At 39.0% G+C, this 18,281-nt stretch overlaps 1 protein-coding gene and 1 long non-coding RNA gene across 5 annotated transcripts in view; one reads left to right on the top strand and one right to left on the bottom strand.

The window, feature by feature from the left end:
* The window catches only part of LOC145553161 (uncharacterized), a 34,103-nt gene extending 29,518 nt beyond the window's left edge, over positions 1-4,585 (bottom strand). The window contains exon 1 of the long non-coding RNA XR_014089409.1: positions 3,154-4,585. This is a non-coding gene — a long non-coding RNA (uncharacterized LOC145553161). The remainder of the gene's footprint in view (positions 1-3,153) is intronic.
* A 22-nt stretch (positions 4,586-4,607) lies between these two features.
* Positions 4,608-18,281, top strand: part of unc5a (unc-5 netrin receptor A) — a 178,266-nt gene continuing 164,592 nt past the window's right edge. For all 4 annotated transcript variants that reach the window (XM_008419934.3, XM_008419933.3, XM_008419932.3 and 1 more), the window contains exon 1: positions 4,608-5,176. In XM_008419934.3, coding sequence (XP_008418156.1) covers positions 5,083-5,176 — 94 coding nt within the window. In that variant the 5' untranslated portion in view covers positions 4,608-5,082. The remainder of the gene's footprint in view (positions 5,177-18,281) is intronic.

Genomic DNA, 18,281 nt, shown 5'->3' with positions numbered 1-18,281 from the left:
GAGTCACTCTCCTCCATTTGGCCGCCTTGCAACTGCCTCCATACTCCCTCACATTCAGTGTGCCTGTGAGGGTTTGATTGTGGCTGTGCATTTCTGCATGTGTCCGTGCTTGCTGGTGTCATTCTCACTCTGACTTTGACCTTTAGCTGAGGATGCTGGACAGAGAGAAGGGCTTAATGAGTTTGCAGGCTGTAATAGCTGAGCTCTATCTAAGGAATCATCCATCTACATGAGTCCCATAATTAGCTGGTAAGTCATTGGTCCAGCTATGCGCTTCCACTTATTATTCTGCTGGCTATATGTGGGAGTGGAGGAATGGATAAACAAAGACACCTACACCCCTCCTTTAAAGCGACTGGCCAGACATTTCTGTCAAACACTCATTAGATATGGTTTGTCACCTGTCGAGCGGAACAACTTGTCTTGGTTAGTGCGGCTATTTTATTTCAAACTATTACTTAAACAAGATATGATCTTGTTTCTCCCAGACAGAAGTTTCCACTTGTATATGTCTCAGGTGACATCACATTAAGCAAAAGGCAGCTAATTAGAGTCTTTCAGACCTCATCTTGTTAATTTTGTTGTTGTGTTTTTGTCCTTTTTATTCACTGTTTTTATTAGAGACAGTCAGCTATATCATTTATCACTATTGGTGGAAAATAATCTTGTATGATAAGTAATTAAATCTATAGAAATGACAATAATCTACCTGATGATGTTTGATAACCAACAAGAACATAACATGGTTGGGATTGGCGTTGTTGATATCTGACCTGTTTTTTCTTCATGAGAACATAAAAAAATATGCTTAACAGTATGATACAATCATTGTTTGCCAATTGTAGTTTTGTTTGTTACAGTTTGTTGTGCCTCCAGTCATGAAGGATTGAATACACTGGAGGCTGGTATCACTATGTGATTCAACAATGCATTACATTTAACCCACTCTTGTTAAAGCAACAGGAAGAGGAGGAGTTTCAGGGAGGAAAAACTGATGTCATAAGGACCTTCAAAACCCCACAACTAAGACAAAGACTCTCTAAGAAACTCCTAAAGTTTCTGATTTCTAATTCAGACAAAAAGACATTAAAGCAATTACTCCATCAAAATAATATTTTGTCTTTTGCATTTTGAAATGGCTATCTGGAATACATATCACCAATGTTATTGTTTTTTTATAAACAATAACTGAGACTGAACTATTATATGGCTACTATATTCCTGATAATCAGGTGGTGCCTCGACTTGGTAATTTTGATCTAAATTACTAGGTTTATTAATAATTACCCTTAGCAAATATTATAATTATTCAAACTAAACCCTCGCAGGCACAATAAAGAGAATGTGCACTTATCATTATGCTGCATTGTTTCACAGACAAATTTCATTTTTTGTATTCACAGTAATTACCAAATATTGGAATAAAATTTTAAGTCCATATTGCCTGTCCCTATCCATCCATCCATTTTCTTGCACCCTTTTTCCCTCAGTGGGGTCGGGAGGGTTGCTGGTGCCTATCTCCAGCCAACGTTTCGGGCGAGAGGCGGGGTACACCCTGGACAGGTCGCCAGTCTGTCGCAGGGCAACACAGAGACACACAGAACACACAACCATGCACACACACACTCATACCTAGGGGCAATTTGGAGAGGCCAATTAACCTGACAGTCATGTTTTTGGACTGTGGGAGGAAACCGGAGTACCCGGAGAAAACCCACGCATACACAGGGAGAACATGCAAACTCCATGCAGAAAGACCCCAGGCCGGGAATCGAACCCAGAACCTTCTTGCTGCAAGGCAACAGCTCTTTGCCTGTCCCTAGTTTCTAATAAAATTTCTCCATCGGTGGGGTTTACTTGAATTCTGAACGACTATGGCAAACATAGAGAAGAAGCAAAGAAACATACTTGATTGATAATTAGTGAGAAAGAGTGATGCTGTGTGGGTAAACTCAAATAGTGTACCAAGAGTTGAAACAAGCAGCACCACTGTGCTATCACATATTAAAGGTGATGAAAGCATAAAACAGATCCTAAGTCAAGTAAAATCAAGATTATTTGCATAAAAACATTCAGCAGTAAGGCAGTTCAAAGTGTTTTCTTCTGAATTAAATTATTTAAAAATTGGACATTTCAAAGGAAAGCAGTGCAGGAGAAAATCTAAACAGGAATTTAAACAAATTTACCAAAGGCCTGAATATGATCATCATAATCACAGTTTACTTCAGCTTCGCCTTATACACAGCAGTGTCTGTTATGCTTTTGGGGTCATCAGAGCCAAACTCAGTCTCAAATACATTAAGGTTGAACACCATGCAACTTAAACATAGCACAGATGCCTCAGAATTTATATAAAAATTCTAAAAGATGAAGCCAAAAGCTCTCATCTGTCTGCCAGCAATTATATCAGTCCATTGGGTAGGCATGGTTTGCACATCATGTCCATGGACCTTACCACAGGGTCCGCCTTTCATTGCCTAATGCCCATTTTACGTCACAGTGCAGCTATCACGTGGGTTACCGGCTCACAAACTCATGCTAATGTACATTGTGGACTACCAGACCGACAGAAAGTTTTTGCGTCAGGACTCGAAAAAAAATGGTTTTCCGTCAGTGGGGTATCTGACATCGTACAGGCGATGTCAGGTATCCTGGTGTTTGCGGAACTAAAATTCACAGATTTCCAAAATCTGAAACGGAATGTCTTGCTTGGATCAAAGCTTGTGCACGACCGCATTTGCAGCTCGACGGTCATAGGATCAATAAGAACAAAGTGTCTGCTGGCGTAAGTATTATTGTAAGTCAATAATAAACACATCCATTATGAAAACCTTTCAGCCATGTACAGCATAATGGAAGTACCGATACAACTTCTACATCCTGAAGCCTGTCTGTTACACAGCCTTACGTTAGCTGAACAGATCAATATGCAATGTGTACCGTATCTGACATACATTAAAGATTTTATTTCACCTGAAAAGGCTTTTTACTAAACTGTAATCGTGTTAGCCACGCTAGCTTTTACTAAACTGTAATCGTGTTAGCCACGCTAGCTTTCACTAAACTGTAATTGTGTTAGCCATGCTAGCACCGAGTACCATGTACAAGTCCTAGACACATTCGAAGCCTCAAAACCATGAATGTCCGACTCACCCAGCCTTGCAAGAACAACAGGCATCAGTGATCTTGTCCACAGCTATATTTATGCTGAGGGTGTGAGGATCTGCTGTTTTCCTCATCGACTGGTAGCATTTAGCTGCAACTCGCACAATGTTAGAGGCATTGCGTTGTTAAAACATCTTGATGTTGTCCAAAAATTATTACATGAACTTGTTGGTTCCCTTGTCCATTGTCGTGGCTGATATTTTGTGAAAATCCGGCTGAAATGCTAAACTAATCCACTCAGAAATACTCTGCAGAGTCAGTCGAAACGAAAAATCCCATAGAAGCTAAGCTCTCAAGGAGGTTAATGTGAGACATGAAGTCACGTGGGACTTTCGAGGGGCGTTTCTGGGCAGAGCTTGGTAAGGTCCATTGGAGCATCAGCCAGGGCATTTCCCTTTAGATCCATTGACTAGAGTGACAGAACAGACTCATATGCAGAACACAGTTGTCTTGAAGAAGAGTTAAAAATATATAAATAATGAACCAAGTCAATGAATCAATGGAAAGTGATACATTCCTAGCTTTGTGTGTGATATCTAGTGGTTTATAGCTTATAGTACATTTACATGTCATCAGGTAATAACATAAAAAAACAAAAAACAAATCCCTCTAAGAGGTCATCTCTGACTTTGTACTACTGACTAATACTGTACTCTTAAATTTCTTGTCTTTTTTTAGTAAGTTTTTAAGTGCCTCTAGTGTACCATTTTTTATGTCATCAAAGGAAACACGCACAAAACAGAACTAGTTCTAATCTTTGAATTAATTGAAATTTTCTCTGAAAAGCATAGTTTATTGCCCACCCATGTTTAATTGTGTCAGATTATGAACTGGAAAGAAAACTACTATCCTAAAATCTTCTTTGCTATTAATTTCTGGGTAATATAGTCAAAGGAAATGGCTGAGCAGTCCAACAATCATTCCTCTGACACCTTTCAATAAAAAAATGCTAGAAACGCTTTCTGGAGTCACATTCAGGTTTGCAGAGTTTGCTGACAGGTGAATGGCTTCTCATGGGAGCGCTAATCCTCAGGTTTCTTCATCTGTGTTTGTCCGTCACTCATGTGCCTCCAGACAAACCAAAGGCGTATTTAACTGAAACTCAATGACATGCAGATGCGATCTGTGCTGAATTTGTATGCAAAGCATCGATGTGATTCCTATCATGCAGGACTGAATGACATATCCATCATTTTCATGTAAGGCAAAGGATATGAAAAGCACACTCGCAAGAGTACGGGTGCATTAATTTCCATTCTTTCGTGCACTGCCAGTACGTGGTTTGTAGTTATGGTTATTGATGACATGCAAATGTTTTGGTAAGACGCTGGACAGCAGGCGCGATCCATTCCCCCAAACGCAATCCGCTCCTGGTTTTGCTCCTCTTGCCTTCAACGCAGCGTGTGTGTCTGTGTGTATACCTTCCCTGACTCTCAGCACTCCAGCATTGCTGTGCAAGCAGATGTTCTGTCCTCCGATGCCAATTCTTACGATTTTCGCATTTGGAGAAGGTATCCTTGCAGGCGAAGGCTGCAAAGTGACGGGAACAAGCAGAAACTGCAGCCATTCTCCTCCTCCTTCTCCTCCTCTTCGGCTCGGCGACACAGAGAGAGTTGTGAACGGCTTTGGAGAGATACAGTAGAAGCTACAGTAAGAACCGGGGCGAGCTCAAGGCAGCAGTTTCCTCCACCACACCTGTGATGCGTTGTTCTGAGCAACGGAGACGCACGAGCTGGATGCTGATGGCCACGGCGCGGCACGAGGATACATACTGAGGCAAAAAAAGACAGTTATTAACGAAGAAAACCCTAAAAGTGCATCAGAGGACACTCTACGGTCTTTAAAAAGATTTTTCTGTCTTTGTTTCTCCGCTGCTCTCTTTTTCATTGAAACTTAAGTGATTAAAACAGCTTAAAGATGCCCTTACCTCCGGGCCCCTTTGTCCGCTGCGGCTTCAGCGCTGCGCTTCTTCTGCTCGGGCTCATGTTTGCTGGCATCACCTCCACTGGTGGTAAGTTACACTTTATCATTTCGTTTATTTATTTAACTGTTTGTGTTGTAAAAAAATAAAAAGGAATACTGGCTGTAATAATATTAAAACATCGCACGTGAGTTGTTTGTTAGCTTGTAGTTTTTTTTTTTCTGGAAAAGCCTGGGCGCGTGACGGAGCACGTTCTTGGCAGCGGTTATTGTTCAGTAATTTGCTAGCTCTATATCACTCCTCAATTAGCCCGCACCTACAAGGTTACGGCTTTTTCAAGGTTAACACCTGACCTAATCGAGAATTAGTGTCCTTCATCTGTCTGATATGTTACAGATATAAGGATTGTTAATCAACACATGGAAGTTTATTGCTTATTATTCGCCTTTAGTGCAAGTTTGAGCAGCACCTGCCTCTAAACCTGCCGCATAATCGATGATTGCGAAAAAAAAAAAAGGAGCTTTGTTCATATGGTCACAAAAACCTCACATTCGACTTTATTTATGATAATAAAAGTTGTGGTCTTTGTGTGCGGATATGTTTCCAGCATGTACTCATCCGCTTCAACCTGAATCCTCTGCTGGCTGCAACCGACTAGGATCATTTAACTCCACGCTCGTCCCGCCGCCAGCACTCATTCCTGCTGTATTCGCAGTATGGTGACAGCTTTACTGAGTTGGTAGACGACCTACTCGCGCTGATGAGTTATATTTTATGATGTAGCCCTGGCCAGACGCTCCAGATTGCATGCAAATGAGCCCTGATGTACAAAAACAATCTCAGTGAGCTGAGCCTGGAGCACAATAAGAGGGAGAAGTTTCTCCCAGTAGCAAAATAAAATCCATGAGGACCAAGATGATATTTTTTATGATAGTTGTAACGCCGGTTAAACTGGACATGATGCATGCTTTCTTATTAGCCTCATGACTAGGGTATGAATTATGTAATGCAAACTAAGAAGCAGGTCCCAAGACTAGCAGGGGTCCTCCATGAGCAACTAATTTCTTTTAATCTGAAAATTTCACATTTGAAATCCTTCCAAAACTATCCTATTTTTTATTTTTTTTTAAATTTATTTCAGAGTAATTTAAACTTGCTCTTAGGAGTGACTGTTTGATTGCATGGTTGTCTTTCTTGTGTGTTTTCCTGTGAGGAACTGGAAAGACCACTAAATAAAAGTTGAAGTTTCCAGGGTTGATGAAACCAAACCAGCTAAACTTACCTGTCCTTCTCTACTCTGCAGAATTTATATTGAAGTGCTGTACACTGGATAAATCTGCCCCACCAAATGAGCTTTTGTACGCTATTTTTTGTTTTTTAACCCAAGTAGGGCTGCACCGATATGACAATTTGGTCAGCTGTAGATCTAAATTTTTTATTGCTGTTGTTGTATTATGCTTATATATAGTTTGCTACCCATTCAACATTGTGAAAAGACCACCACAACGCTGACATTGCTTCTTTGCTTTTGTAGAACTCCACACAATCATGCGCCGTATCACTATCACTGTCACATATCTAAACAAATGCCATATGGCCTCCACCGCCACCATTTGAGCCTGCGTCTTTTTGAAAACAGTTAACAATTTATTTTTATTTTATTTTAATACTGACAGTTGTTCTTCTTGGCTTTTACATGAACATAAAATGCGGCCCTAAAAGGACTTTAGAACTCTTACAGATTGAAAATATGGCAGTAAAGTTAGTATCTGGTTAAAAGTTAGTGAAGCAGCCATTTATCCTAACAGAAACATGAGCATCAAAAGAAAAACAAAGGAGATCTGAAATTCTAACACAATATCCCTTCCTAGTTTCTTATTATGTTCATGGCGAATGTAATAGAGGACAGATAAAGATAAAGATGGGAGGCTCATGTAGGGTAATCAAACCGTACCTTGTGCACCTGTAATGCTTTGATTATTTGCACCGCAGCTTTGATTATTTGCATAGCAATGTCTCTCTGCTCTATGTCATCCTCACAGCTGTAAACATCTGGAAGCAGCTGCTTTGTACCCACAACCTGAGCAGCCCACACAACATTTGCCTTGCAATGTTTCCGTCTGGTTAACCTTGCTTTGGTCAGGAGGCAAACATGTTTAAGTTGGTGTAGCTGCGCCTCAGTGCCTCAGGACACTGATATGATGATTTCAGAGGGCCCTTTCTCTTGAATTAATTACCGCATAGTTAAGAATATATTAAGATTAAACAAACAGACATGCTCAAGGGACTTTGTATAACAAGCAAAAAGAGGAAGCAGATTGTTAGTACTGTTTATAAGTCAGTTTTTAATGATAACAAGTTGAGTCTCTTGCAAGTGCGTTTGGGTTAGTTTTAGGGTTTTATGGGTGGTGTAGGTGCTCAGAAGTTTAGCATTGGTTCCTAGGCGAGGGGGCGTAACATTGTGGATCAGTTTAGTGTGAAGGTTGCATGATCCGTGCCTCAGTTTACGCCCACTCTCTATAAACTTGCAAAAATAGGTCATTTTTTAAGAGTCTGATTTCCCATAGGTTGTTTCTTTTCCCTGAGATGAGGTGAATAACTGGAGTTTGCTGCTTCCTGGTTTTAAGAAAAGGCTCAACAGGCTTCCATGACCCCAAACCCGAAAACACAGAGTGTAGTAATGGAAAATAAAGAGTATAGGCTTTAGTTTTGAAATTTGATTAGTGTCTTTTTTTTTGGCCGGTACAAGCATCTTCAAAGCTCCTCTCACAGCTCAGAGGCTACTTTTATTAGAAAAAGTGAGTTCCAGAAATGGATTGGATAGTAATTTGGAAGCCAATTCTTTCCGCATCAGGATCGGGATGGCCTCAGCTGAGATCAGTCAAGCCATCTTCTGTATTGAGCCAAGCTGCTGACTCGGCACCCGCCGTTATCAAAGCTGGCTTTCCTTTTTTTTTTTTGTTCCAAGGAAACATAACTTAGTCAGTAATAAAAGTACAGCTGTCAATCTTAAGTTTGGGGACTTTCTCTTGCTCGGAGCTGTGAGAGATCTGACAGATCGGTTTAAGGAGTTGGCTTTCAGCTCAGAGTCTCACGAACAACAGCAACAACAAAAACTGTTCTGCTTTGCCTGTCTGCTTGTCTGCACCTCTTGATGTTTTTAGTATGCAAAGTGTATTTGTGTGTGTGGGAGGGTGTTTCCACAAAGATTTGCATACATGCATGTGTGTGTGGTCATGTGCAAGGTGTAGGTCTGCAGTTTATCTCAACCTCCTGTTGCTTCTGTTGTTTACCGTTTGTTCAGTCTTTGGTTTGTTGCTTTTTTTTATTGTGTCTCACCTCCTTCTGAAAAGATCATCAAAGCTGAGATATCAATGTAGAAGAAAGAAAAATCCACCCTCTACTTTCTTTTTTTGTTTGCTTTTTTCCCCCTCTTCCCCTCAGTGAGAGTGTTGCCAAGCAATTGTTGTCTCGTTCGGCGAGGGAACCTGGGATTTGCTATCAGGCACCTTCTTACTTGTGTGAGCAATTTCCACGGGGTGTAAACCTTGCGATGATGCAAGGGGCTAGTCATTAAATGACAACAAGCACAAATCTCTTGCATAATACAGTAATCTGTGAGTTCCCTTTTGTTATTGCTGTTTTATCAAAGAGAGACGTTTTAGCCAGACATGTCTCGTCATTTTCCTGTGAATGACTCTGAGTCATCTTGGAGTTGTCTTTCCCTCAGCCAGCTTTGTCTCTCCTCATTGACTCACTAAAGAATGTGATAAGGAGAGCAAAAGCTGAAATTAACATAATTTATTGGGGGGAAATTGCCTTCTGGTCAAAGGAATTTAAAATCACTTCGTTTTTGTCCAGTAGCTAATGCATGGCAAATGATCATTGTGCATTTACAGGGATATGGTCTTCTAAAAGGAAATGATAATTTACACCCGAAAAGAGTATTATTTTTTTTATGGTCTCCCTAGTCGCTGGAAATAAATTCAAATAACACAGGCAAAAGGACGATTTGAACAGCGTGGTAAGCAAGTTTGACTTCAGACTGTTTAGTTTCCAAACAGTAAATTTGCATGAAGTAAAAATGCAGGACATAAAGCGCAAGAAAGCAATTACACAAAGAAAAATTTAAATGATTTCTCGCCTCGGGTTTACAATCCACTAGCTGTGAATTTCAAGTTGAAAATGGACAGTATTACAGTGACAGAGCGTAGCTGCTTATTTGCTGGACTCACTTAATCAAATATTGCATTTTTTATTTGCCAGCAGGAAACGAAGAGACCTAATTCAAGTTAATATTTTCCTGTCCGAAGTCTGCAAAGTAATTTCCTCAGTCTGAGCCCGTGGTGATTAATGAAGGCAGAGATAACAGTTCAGAATAAACAAATAAAAGGTAAACAGTGCATGTCAACACAGGTCAGCCTTAAACAGCAGTGGAGCACGCTCGATTACATGACAAATGTCCGGCCGCCTTATCTTTCACGAGGCTGTGTCCCTGCACTTATCATTTGCAAATGGCCGTCTTGAAAAGCGAAGAAAGGACGCAGCCTTTACGGAGGACACAGAGAGGATGGACCTTGCAGAGGGGAGGAGTTGGGTGTTATTTTCTGCAGTCTTTGCAGAGGCTCTGCGAAGGCACTACATCTCTGTCAAACTCTGCCCTTTTGTTTCAATTACCCCATTTCTATGATCCAGGTCTGTGTGAGAGTGCTTAGATGGCTTGGAGGAAGCCTCGTTGGCTCTTCAAGTGCAGCACACAGCAGTCACAATTCCTGCTTGTTTGTCTTAGTTGCATAAAACTCTCCTGGTAGGTTTCTTATCAATGGAAGGTCACACTCAGCAATTGCCTCAACTTCTGCTGTTGTGCTTCTGTTGCTGCCAACCGTGCGGTTATGAGCGACCGGCTAAATGACTCCAGTGAGAACTTGGTGTGAACTTGTTGAGCTGAGTCTCAATTTTATGTCGCTGAAGGGGTTTAATTGAATGTTCTCTTCCCTGAATCTCCTTCTAACTTTTGCTGTCACAGAGAAAACAAAAATGCAGGGGGTGACATTTAACCTTGGATGCCACAGCGTTCTCATCCCGAGGAAAAAAAAAAATCACCTCAGCAAAAAACACGGAATATGTGAAGGTTGACATTGAGTCCCGAAGGTCAGTCATGGTGAAAAGTACTCATGCTGCCAGAAGGCACAGCTCTGCTGTTTACCTCGCCTCAATCTCCTGGCCTTGACTTAGCTGAGTGTTATTGACCAGCAGACATGAAAAAGTACGAGATCCTAACGGCATGATAACTCTGAGTAAAAATTCTGCTTTATGGTGTCAGGCTATTCATACAAAAATTTAAAGCAGGACTATGAATGCAAACAGAATCTAATTGCTTTTGTTTGAAAATAAAACAACAATTTTACCTACTGCTTCGGTCATTGTTGTCATTATTCTAAGTGAGGGCAAAGTGCAGAAACCTGCTGGTCAGAAGTGTGCAGCAACAGATGGGGGAGGGTTATTTACCACTCTATGCTCAGTACAGGAAAAAAAAAGTATAATTCCGGCACATTCTTTTTCATCTAATTGAAAAACGTTAAACGGTAGAAACTGTGTGATGCAAAACGATTGCAACTATAAAATTATAAAATTTTAAATCATTGATATACATTGATACTTGTAGTCGATCTTACTTGCCTATTAACAAGTGAGCTAGAGATTCACCAATAAATCAAAATTTGACTTTTTTTTTCTTATTTCCTTCAATCTGCAGAAAATTTTAAATTTTATTGCCCTATTTATTAAATTCAACACAACTAAAATCTCCCACCATTTCTAGTCTGCAATCTATTGACAGTATGTATGGTGATACAATTTTTTTTAAATGAAATAAAAATCAGACAAAGGGTAGGAACAAATATTTTCCATAAATGGGAATAATCTTGTAATTCTATAATTTACTGGTTGTTTCAAAACCACTAACTCTATCAAAGAAGTTGAAGAATATTTTATTCTCTTTCATATGTCACAGTCCTTACAAAACCCAAGTTTGCAATCCAGACCTAAAAATACATGCAAGTTGTTATCGGACAGAAAAGGGCTGATAGGTGAAATCATGAGTGCTACTAACATAAGTGCTACTTAAACGCATCAGTTCATAACAGCTGTGACTTTCATTGGTGTACCATCAGAACCAGCTTTGTGGGGAGCAAAGATGCACGACTAAATGGTGTACTGAGCAGAAAAGATTCAGGCAAAAACTTTTCATGTAGACTCAGCAGCAAGGACTCCGGTATCAGTCATTAGATATCACTAATGTAGCAAAGCAATTTCTTGTGCTTATTTTAAATCAATGTCTGTGGGAATTTTATATTTCTAAAACTGCCTGAGGATCGATAAATGCAAGGGGTCATAAAGAGTCTGTGTGAAGTGGCGAGTGACATTGTGTCAAATAGACTTCTGAGGATTTTGACTGTGGTGTGGTAATTTCTCTGGTGCCGTGAGTACATATATAAAATGTCCTGTCTTGCTGCTCACATTGCATTTCGAGGGTAGGCTTGTATAAGGAAATGTTTTCAGGTTCTTCCTCTTCACAGAATGATCAATACTTTTCTTCAAACGGTTAATTGGCTATCAGTCACTGTCAGGAGAAGAGCCTAGAAGCCCAGGGGTGTCTTGGAGCAGCTCATAATAAGAGCCTGCCCTGTCCTCTGGGTCCTCTCTTGGCCTTTACTTCAGGCCAGGTGGTGGCTGGGGAAGGTAGATCTGAATGCAATATGGAGAGCCATAGATTAATAGTTCCTTAGTAAGGCCACAAGGGAGCGATGTGAAAGCCATTTCCACTTCATCACACAGTGGTCTGGTTGGAAAGTGTGAAGAGCATGGAAAGAGACAGGAGCTAAAAAACTGTCTGAAGGTTATTCAATTTCTAGTTTATTGCAGCTGTTGTTTGTGGATGCTAAGTATAGTTCTGCACTAAAGTTTGTAGTTTCTTCCTGCGAAATACATTAAATTTGTAGTTTTTTTCAAATGTACACATGAATTTAGGAAAATGCTTAAACATGAACTACATTGTTTCTTTATGCAGTCATCATAAAAATCCTTCCACACATAAGTTAATCGACTTTTGCGTGATAAAGCATATCAAGGGCCACTTTGTAACATTTTTCTTAGTTTTAGTGATTATCTTCAAATGCTCATGTGATTTTCTAATGTAAGAAACAACTATAAACTAATTCCTAAGAATTATTTTAAATAGAGACATAATTTGCACATTTGCTCATGATTAAGATAGATATACTTCTTTTCAAGTCATGATGGTTGACCTATGTTTTATATTTAAAAGTTGGGGTTTTGCAGAAAAAGGAATTTATTAAATGATCTCAAGTAACATTTTTCCAAAATCTAGTTAAGTTGACTGTGTTCATTCCATAATATTTGGGGCTTTTGATGATTTATTTGAGCCATTCTTTGTCCAGCAATCATTCTTCAAATTCAGACAAAGTCAACATTATACAAGTTATAATTTATTTATGCTGATACACTAATACCTGGTTAAATGTGCCATAGCAAGACCTACGTCAACTATATGCTTTTAATCTTTTATTCAGCAAACTTCTTATATGACCATGGATATTTGACCTTTCTTTTGAATTAGTAGATTTCATTGGAACTATTTGGTTTCTTATCACTAAATTAACTTTTAAAAAGTAGTTCACAAATCTTCAACTGGGTTCAGGTTCTATTTTTAGAAAGTCCATTCCACGAACTTAATGCCAAGCTGCTTTATCCTTTTCAGAATCAGCTTTGCTGTGTTTGGGGTCATTGTCCCAGTTGTGTCCGTCCAGCTATTCATTTGAGTGGATGCTGAAGATTTTGACGATGACTCATCCACTGTTAAAGAGCCCCACTGCATGATAGTTCAAGCACCGTGTTTTACAGTTTATACTTTTTTTAGGCTTAGGGTTAGGCTTTAACTTGACTTTTCCAAACATACAGTGTAGCTTTTCAGTGATCTTTGCGCCTCAGTCCTTTTTCCCTAAGGCAGCTTGTTTGGCTATGTGGACAGCTGGGAATCTCAGTCCATTTTGAACATAGAGTCTCATTCTTGACTGGCATCCTTTCAGTCTATAGCAATGTACAACTTGCTTCACTAACTTGCCTGCTAACTGTGCAAAATAAAGGAAAATAACCTTGTGCAAATTTAGACTTGTGCAAATTATTTTTTTATTGGTATTATATGCTGTATATTTTTTTCATGTTCAAAAAATAACTTGAAGATTAAATAATTTGGTTCAAATAAATACTTAGTAGCCCCAAATTGAATTTTATCAATATTACATAAATAATGCCAGTCATGAGTATGTGAAGTTATTTTTAAAAAGTTGTCTGGAGTGGATGACAACAGTAAAGAGGAAAAAATTATTTAAAAAACTTCTTTTAAAGTAGAGAAACTTCCAGCAGAACTAGCCATTCTCTGGTCAACTGGGAAAAGGTAGAAATACAAATAAGCACAAAAACAGTTGGCCTGAGCTCCCTACAAAGACAAACACAAAGTTAATGACTCCAACAATGGAAAATACATTCAAGGGGAGGAGAGACATCAGAACAAAGAGAGGGTCTTTGACCCCGATGGGATGTCCCCCAGCAGCATAGGCCAAGGGTATGGCTGAAAGGACAACGGCTCAGGTTCAGTCCTGCTGGCATGACTTAATGGTTGCCAAGCTGTCTCAGTCTCCTAGAGATTAGACTGAATACAAATCAAGGCATCTGGTTTATTTTGTAGTCATCTCCAATCTCTGCTTTATGTCAAGCGTGCAATAACACGACTGCTTTGCAGAACGCAAAGTGAAGAAATGTTTGCTGTGGGGAAAAATAGTAAAAACTTTTTCTTGTATTGTCTATAGTTTGGTTCTTATATGAGGTGGCTGAAACTGAAGGGCAGAGTTTGAAACAACAACAAGTGTCCACCCTGGATTTTGTTATTTTCTAATAGCTTGGACAGATGCCCCAACAAAAAGATGCCAGTCTTCCTTATCATAAACCTTCCTCATGGTAGCCCACAGAGTTTTCCAACCGCACCTGTCACTGTGGAGGAGTTGTGGGATGATTTAGCCGACACAGGAGAGGCACAGTTCTGACACTCATACAGCGTCAGCATTGAAGAGTCATTAAAAAGCTGCTGTGCTCTGATACGGTCGAAGTTGAACATAATCGTCAAAGGTATGTTTGAGGAAAAAGCAAACATGTCATGAAAAGAATTGATTTTCTTTGAGTCCCTTTATAATTAAAAAAAGACACAGAACTCCCTAGATGTCTTCATACAGCTCTAAAAAATTTAGTTTAAGAGAAATTCATTGTGGAGTCTGTCAGTTTTCTTTGACTTTATATACATCGTTCACTAATTACTACTATATACCCTATATTCCACCCAAATGTTTGGCTGATTGTTATGCTCTTGTCTATTTAGCATAACATGTAAAAGCCATAATTATAAATCACCTGAGGCTAGATACCCCTGCTGGTGCTTGATTGGCAAGAATATCTAAGGGGGAGTCTGCTCAGCTGGAGCTAAATTTTGTCATTTTGAAGTGATTCTGTTGACAAAACAGGAGGAACGGTGACCTTTTCTAATTATGTGTATGTGTCCAGGCAGGCACCAGAGCCTTAGGCAAGCAATTCAACTGAGTCAACAGAGCTCAGCATTTTGGAGCACATTTAACCCTACACAGATTGTTGTACTGTGTAATATTAGATTACAAAGGCGTAAGCGACTAGACATTTTTCCTGGTTTTAATTAAGCTTTCATGTCTTTTAACTGATTTTATTTTATTTTGATTTCTCTTTAAAAACTACAGGTAAAAAAAATTATACTAACAGTATGTTTTTAGCTGTAGTGCCTTATTCATTAGTTATTTATATTAGGAGCCAAGTCAAGGAGACCAGTACTGGCAAAGCTATTTTTAAAATGCAACTATCCCCCAAATTAACTTTTTTATTCCTAATAAACTATCTAAATAGATTATTTAGGGCTCTATCTTTATGCTTCCGTGCAAATTTTGACATTTTCATGTAAACTTGTTTCCACATTATTTTGCCTAAGCTCATCTAAGTGAGCATGAGAGAGATCATCACTGCAGCGAGCTCTGATGGATGGTGTTGCTCAGCTTTACAAGTGATTTATTTGCAGTGTGGACACAGATTGGAATGGGTCTCGTCTGTTCTGACTACTGGTGACGGCATACTCCAGGACGGGAAGGCATTCGCTGCTTGCTCGGGAAACAGTAGGGTTGCAGTGGTGCTGCAGAACGTTATAATCATAAATATCTCCATCAGCACAGAAAAAAGTTGCTAGACTTGTCACTTGTTGGTTCTTGGATAACAGAGTTGCTGGAGTTGTCTGGAAAGTGGGTGAATATAATGACAAAGTTAACAAGTTAACAGCATTGCTTCTTTCGTCCTGGTCACAGCTGTGCTTATCCCCTTTGCTCATCTTCGCTCTTGGCCATGCCCATCAGTGTCTTTATCGAAAGGGCCAACTTTGAGGGTTCTTCCTACTGTGTTGTTCAAAGATTCAAAAAAAGATTGGATTAAACAGTCAGTGTAAACAAACATGCACATAATACTTTTCCTATTTTCTTATAAATGCAGAAACTGAGGGATAAAGTCAGACCGTTTACTGCCCTTTTAAAAAAAAAAAATGAAATCATCTCTGAAAATCAATCTCATGTTACACTGCACAAGCTTATTCCTTCAAAACATCAGCCATTTATTACCCACCATGAATGTGTAGCAGAGAGAGAACAGCCTCTCTGATCTATGTAGGTTCAGTTATTGTTTTCCCCAAACAAACCATTTCCCAAGTGAAATGAGGTCTGAACATTACAGATTCAAAGCTTAAAGCTCAGCAGCAGATTTTCTTGGCAAGGCCATCAGGAACACCATGCTCACAGGAAAAAAAAAGAATCTCAAGTCCTTACTCCCATAGAATTAATCATGACAACACAACTACCACCGAGACTCGATGCCATTTTTTTCTCGTCTTTACAGCTTGCCTTGCACTTGATTACAGCGACTATGGATTCAAATACTATCTGACAATGCATTCATGTTGAATCAAAAGAGCGTTTTCATACCTGCAGTTTCTTGTCACCAGTGCTTGAATTTCAAAAAAATGATAACTACTGAGCAGCTTTGCTCTGGTACTATTTGTTAACATCACACTGTTCTTATGTTTCAGATAATATTGAATTTGATATTAAATAAATACTGTAGAATATGCAAAAGATTAATTAGATAATGTAAAAGAGTGAGACTTGTTTGGGGATATGAGGGATTATAAATCATGGTCTATGTGGATCATTCAGTTTGTTTTACTCCCTAAAACTAATTAATTTGACTTTCTTTTGCTTAAATCACTGTAGATCTAGAACACTCATGCACACAAGTGATTGTAGTAATAAATATATGCACTTTTTACATAATTTAGAATCCAAATATATGCAAATATAAATTGTAAGCCCTGCCAAATGTAACTTTCTAGTTCAGTTAAAGAACTTTGTTTAGAATCTATACATCTGTCATGTTCATGCAGCTATGTTAAAAAATTTGTTGCATGATTTAAATAACACTTTGCTTTTTACATTTATAGTAATTCATCCTAGAAGCTTTATTTACCTTCAGTTTTCACATTTTCCTTTAACATGTAGGACATTGCAATAGTTGGTGTTGAAATAAGCCTAAGTGGAAAATGTGGTTTTAATATTATACATTAAGTTATATTCTGTATATCACTAGTTGTTTTCCGGTGCTATTTGTAAATAAATCATAATTAAATCTTAAAACCATAGTTGTGTTGCTAGGCCACATGGGCACATTAAAAAGCAAAGATGACAAACATGCTGCAACTCTCTTTGTGCTCAAGACATGCATCCTTCTAGTTTCTGTGACTTTTGATTTATTCAGACGGAGCCTTTAGGGTTTTATTTGCAGATCTCTAATTAGTGTCCACATTTAGCATTTTAGGGCTTTCACCTCCGCCCCACCGACAGATATGGTATTTGGGCAAGAAGAGGCTAACCTTTTTCACACATCTAATGTATATTTAATTAACTGCTTCAGGCTTGTATATAGTAAGTTGATATGCCAGTCAGTAAGCCTGTGGGTCATGGGTTATGAAAGCCGAGTGCAGCCTACTTGGAACATATATTTTGACGACAGACTGAAACTTCGTGTGGGTGGAGTGAAGATATATTGCAGCTGGTCCTCAAGCCTTTCCTGTCAAAAAAAAAAGTGCCTTTTCTCTAGCTTCAACAGACGCTACTTGAATTTAATTGGGCACCAAATAATGTGTGTTTTTTGTGTGTGATTTCTTTAAAGACTTAAAATGCTTTCACAGAATATTGATTTTAATCTTCCCATTTCATGTTTTAGGAGCTGGTTATGTTATTCTCATAAAAAAACAAAACAAAACAACAAAACTCAGTCCAGTTTATTCATTTAATTAATGTGCCTAACGCGTTGCTGGGGCAGGCAGACATTTAGTGTCCAATAAGCATGAATATAAGGAGGTATTTATCCTATGTGGCTGCCTTTTAATGGATGTCAGTTGGTGTCCAATTTCAAGCAGTGACTGAAAGCCTGCTGGCCTCCGACCAAGCCCAGTTTATACGATATTGTTAACAGCTCCTTTTAATGACTTCCTTCATCCTTTATTTTTGAATAACTTTCACAAATTGGTGCTCCTTGTACAGAACATCTCATCACTCATAAGCAGAAGACACAGAGGAGTCGGATTCATCTCCGTAATTCCACATTTGACAGTATAATTGGAGATGAAAAGTCAGGTGGGACACACTTGGTCTGACTGAAATTGAAATATTATGACTTATTAGATTGAAGGGCTTGGTAAAGAGTTTATATTTAATGCTACAGGCCTTTTCAAATATACACAGATGTATCAAACAAAAAACATACAGTACAGGGGCTTTTGTTAGCTGTTTTGAGGTTTATTATTTTATGTGACTAAAGTGATTTCCATCCATCCATCCATTTTCTTGACACCCTTGTCCCTTAGTGGGGTCGGGAGGGTTGCTGGTGCCCATCTCCAGCTAACGTTCCGGGTTAGAGGCGGGGTTCACCCTGGACAGGTCGCCAGTCTGTCGCAGGGCAACTAAAGTGATTTTTAAAAAGAAAACTTGGCTACAGAACTTTG

This window comes from Poecilia reticulata, chromosome 10 (assembly GCF_904066995.2).
Source record: "Poecilia reticulata chromosome 10, P_reticulata-male-v2, whole genome shotgun sequence".
NCBI classification, from domain to species: domain Eukaryota; kingdom Metazoa; phylum Chordata; class Actinopteri; order Cyprinodontiformes; family Poeciliidae; genus Poecilia; species Poecilia reticulata.
The sequence above is the reverse complement of the archived record's forward strand: the minus strand, read 5'-3'. Positions and strand labels throughout refer to the sequence as shown.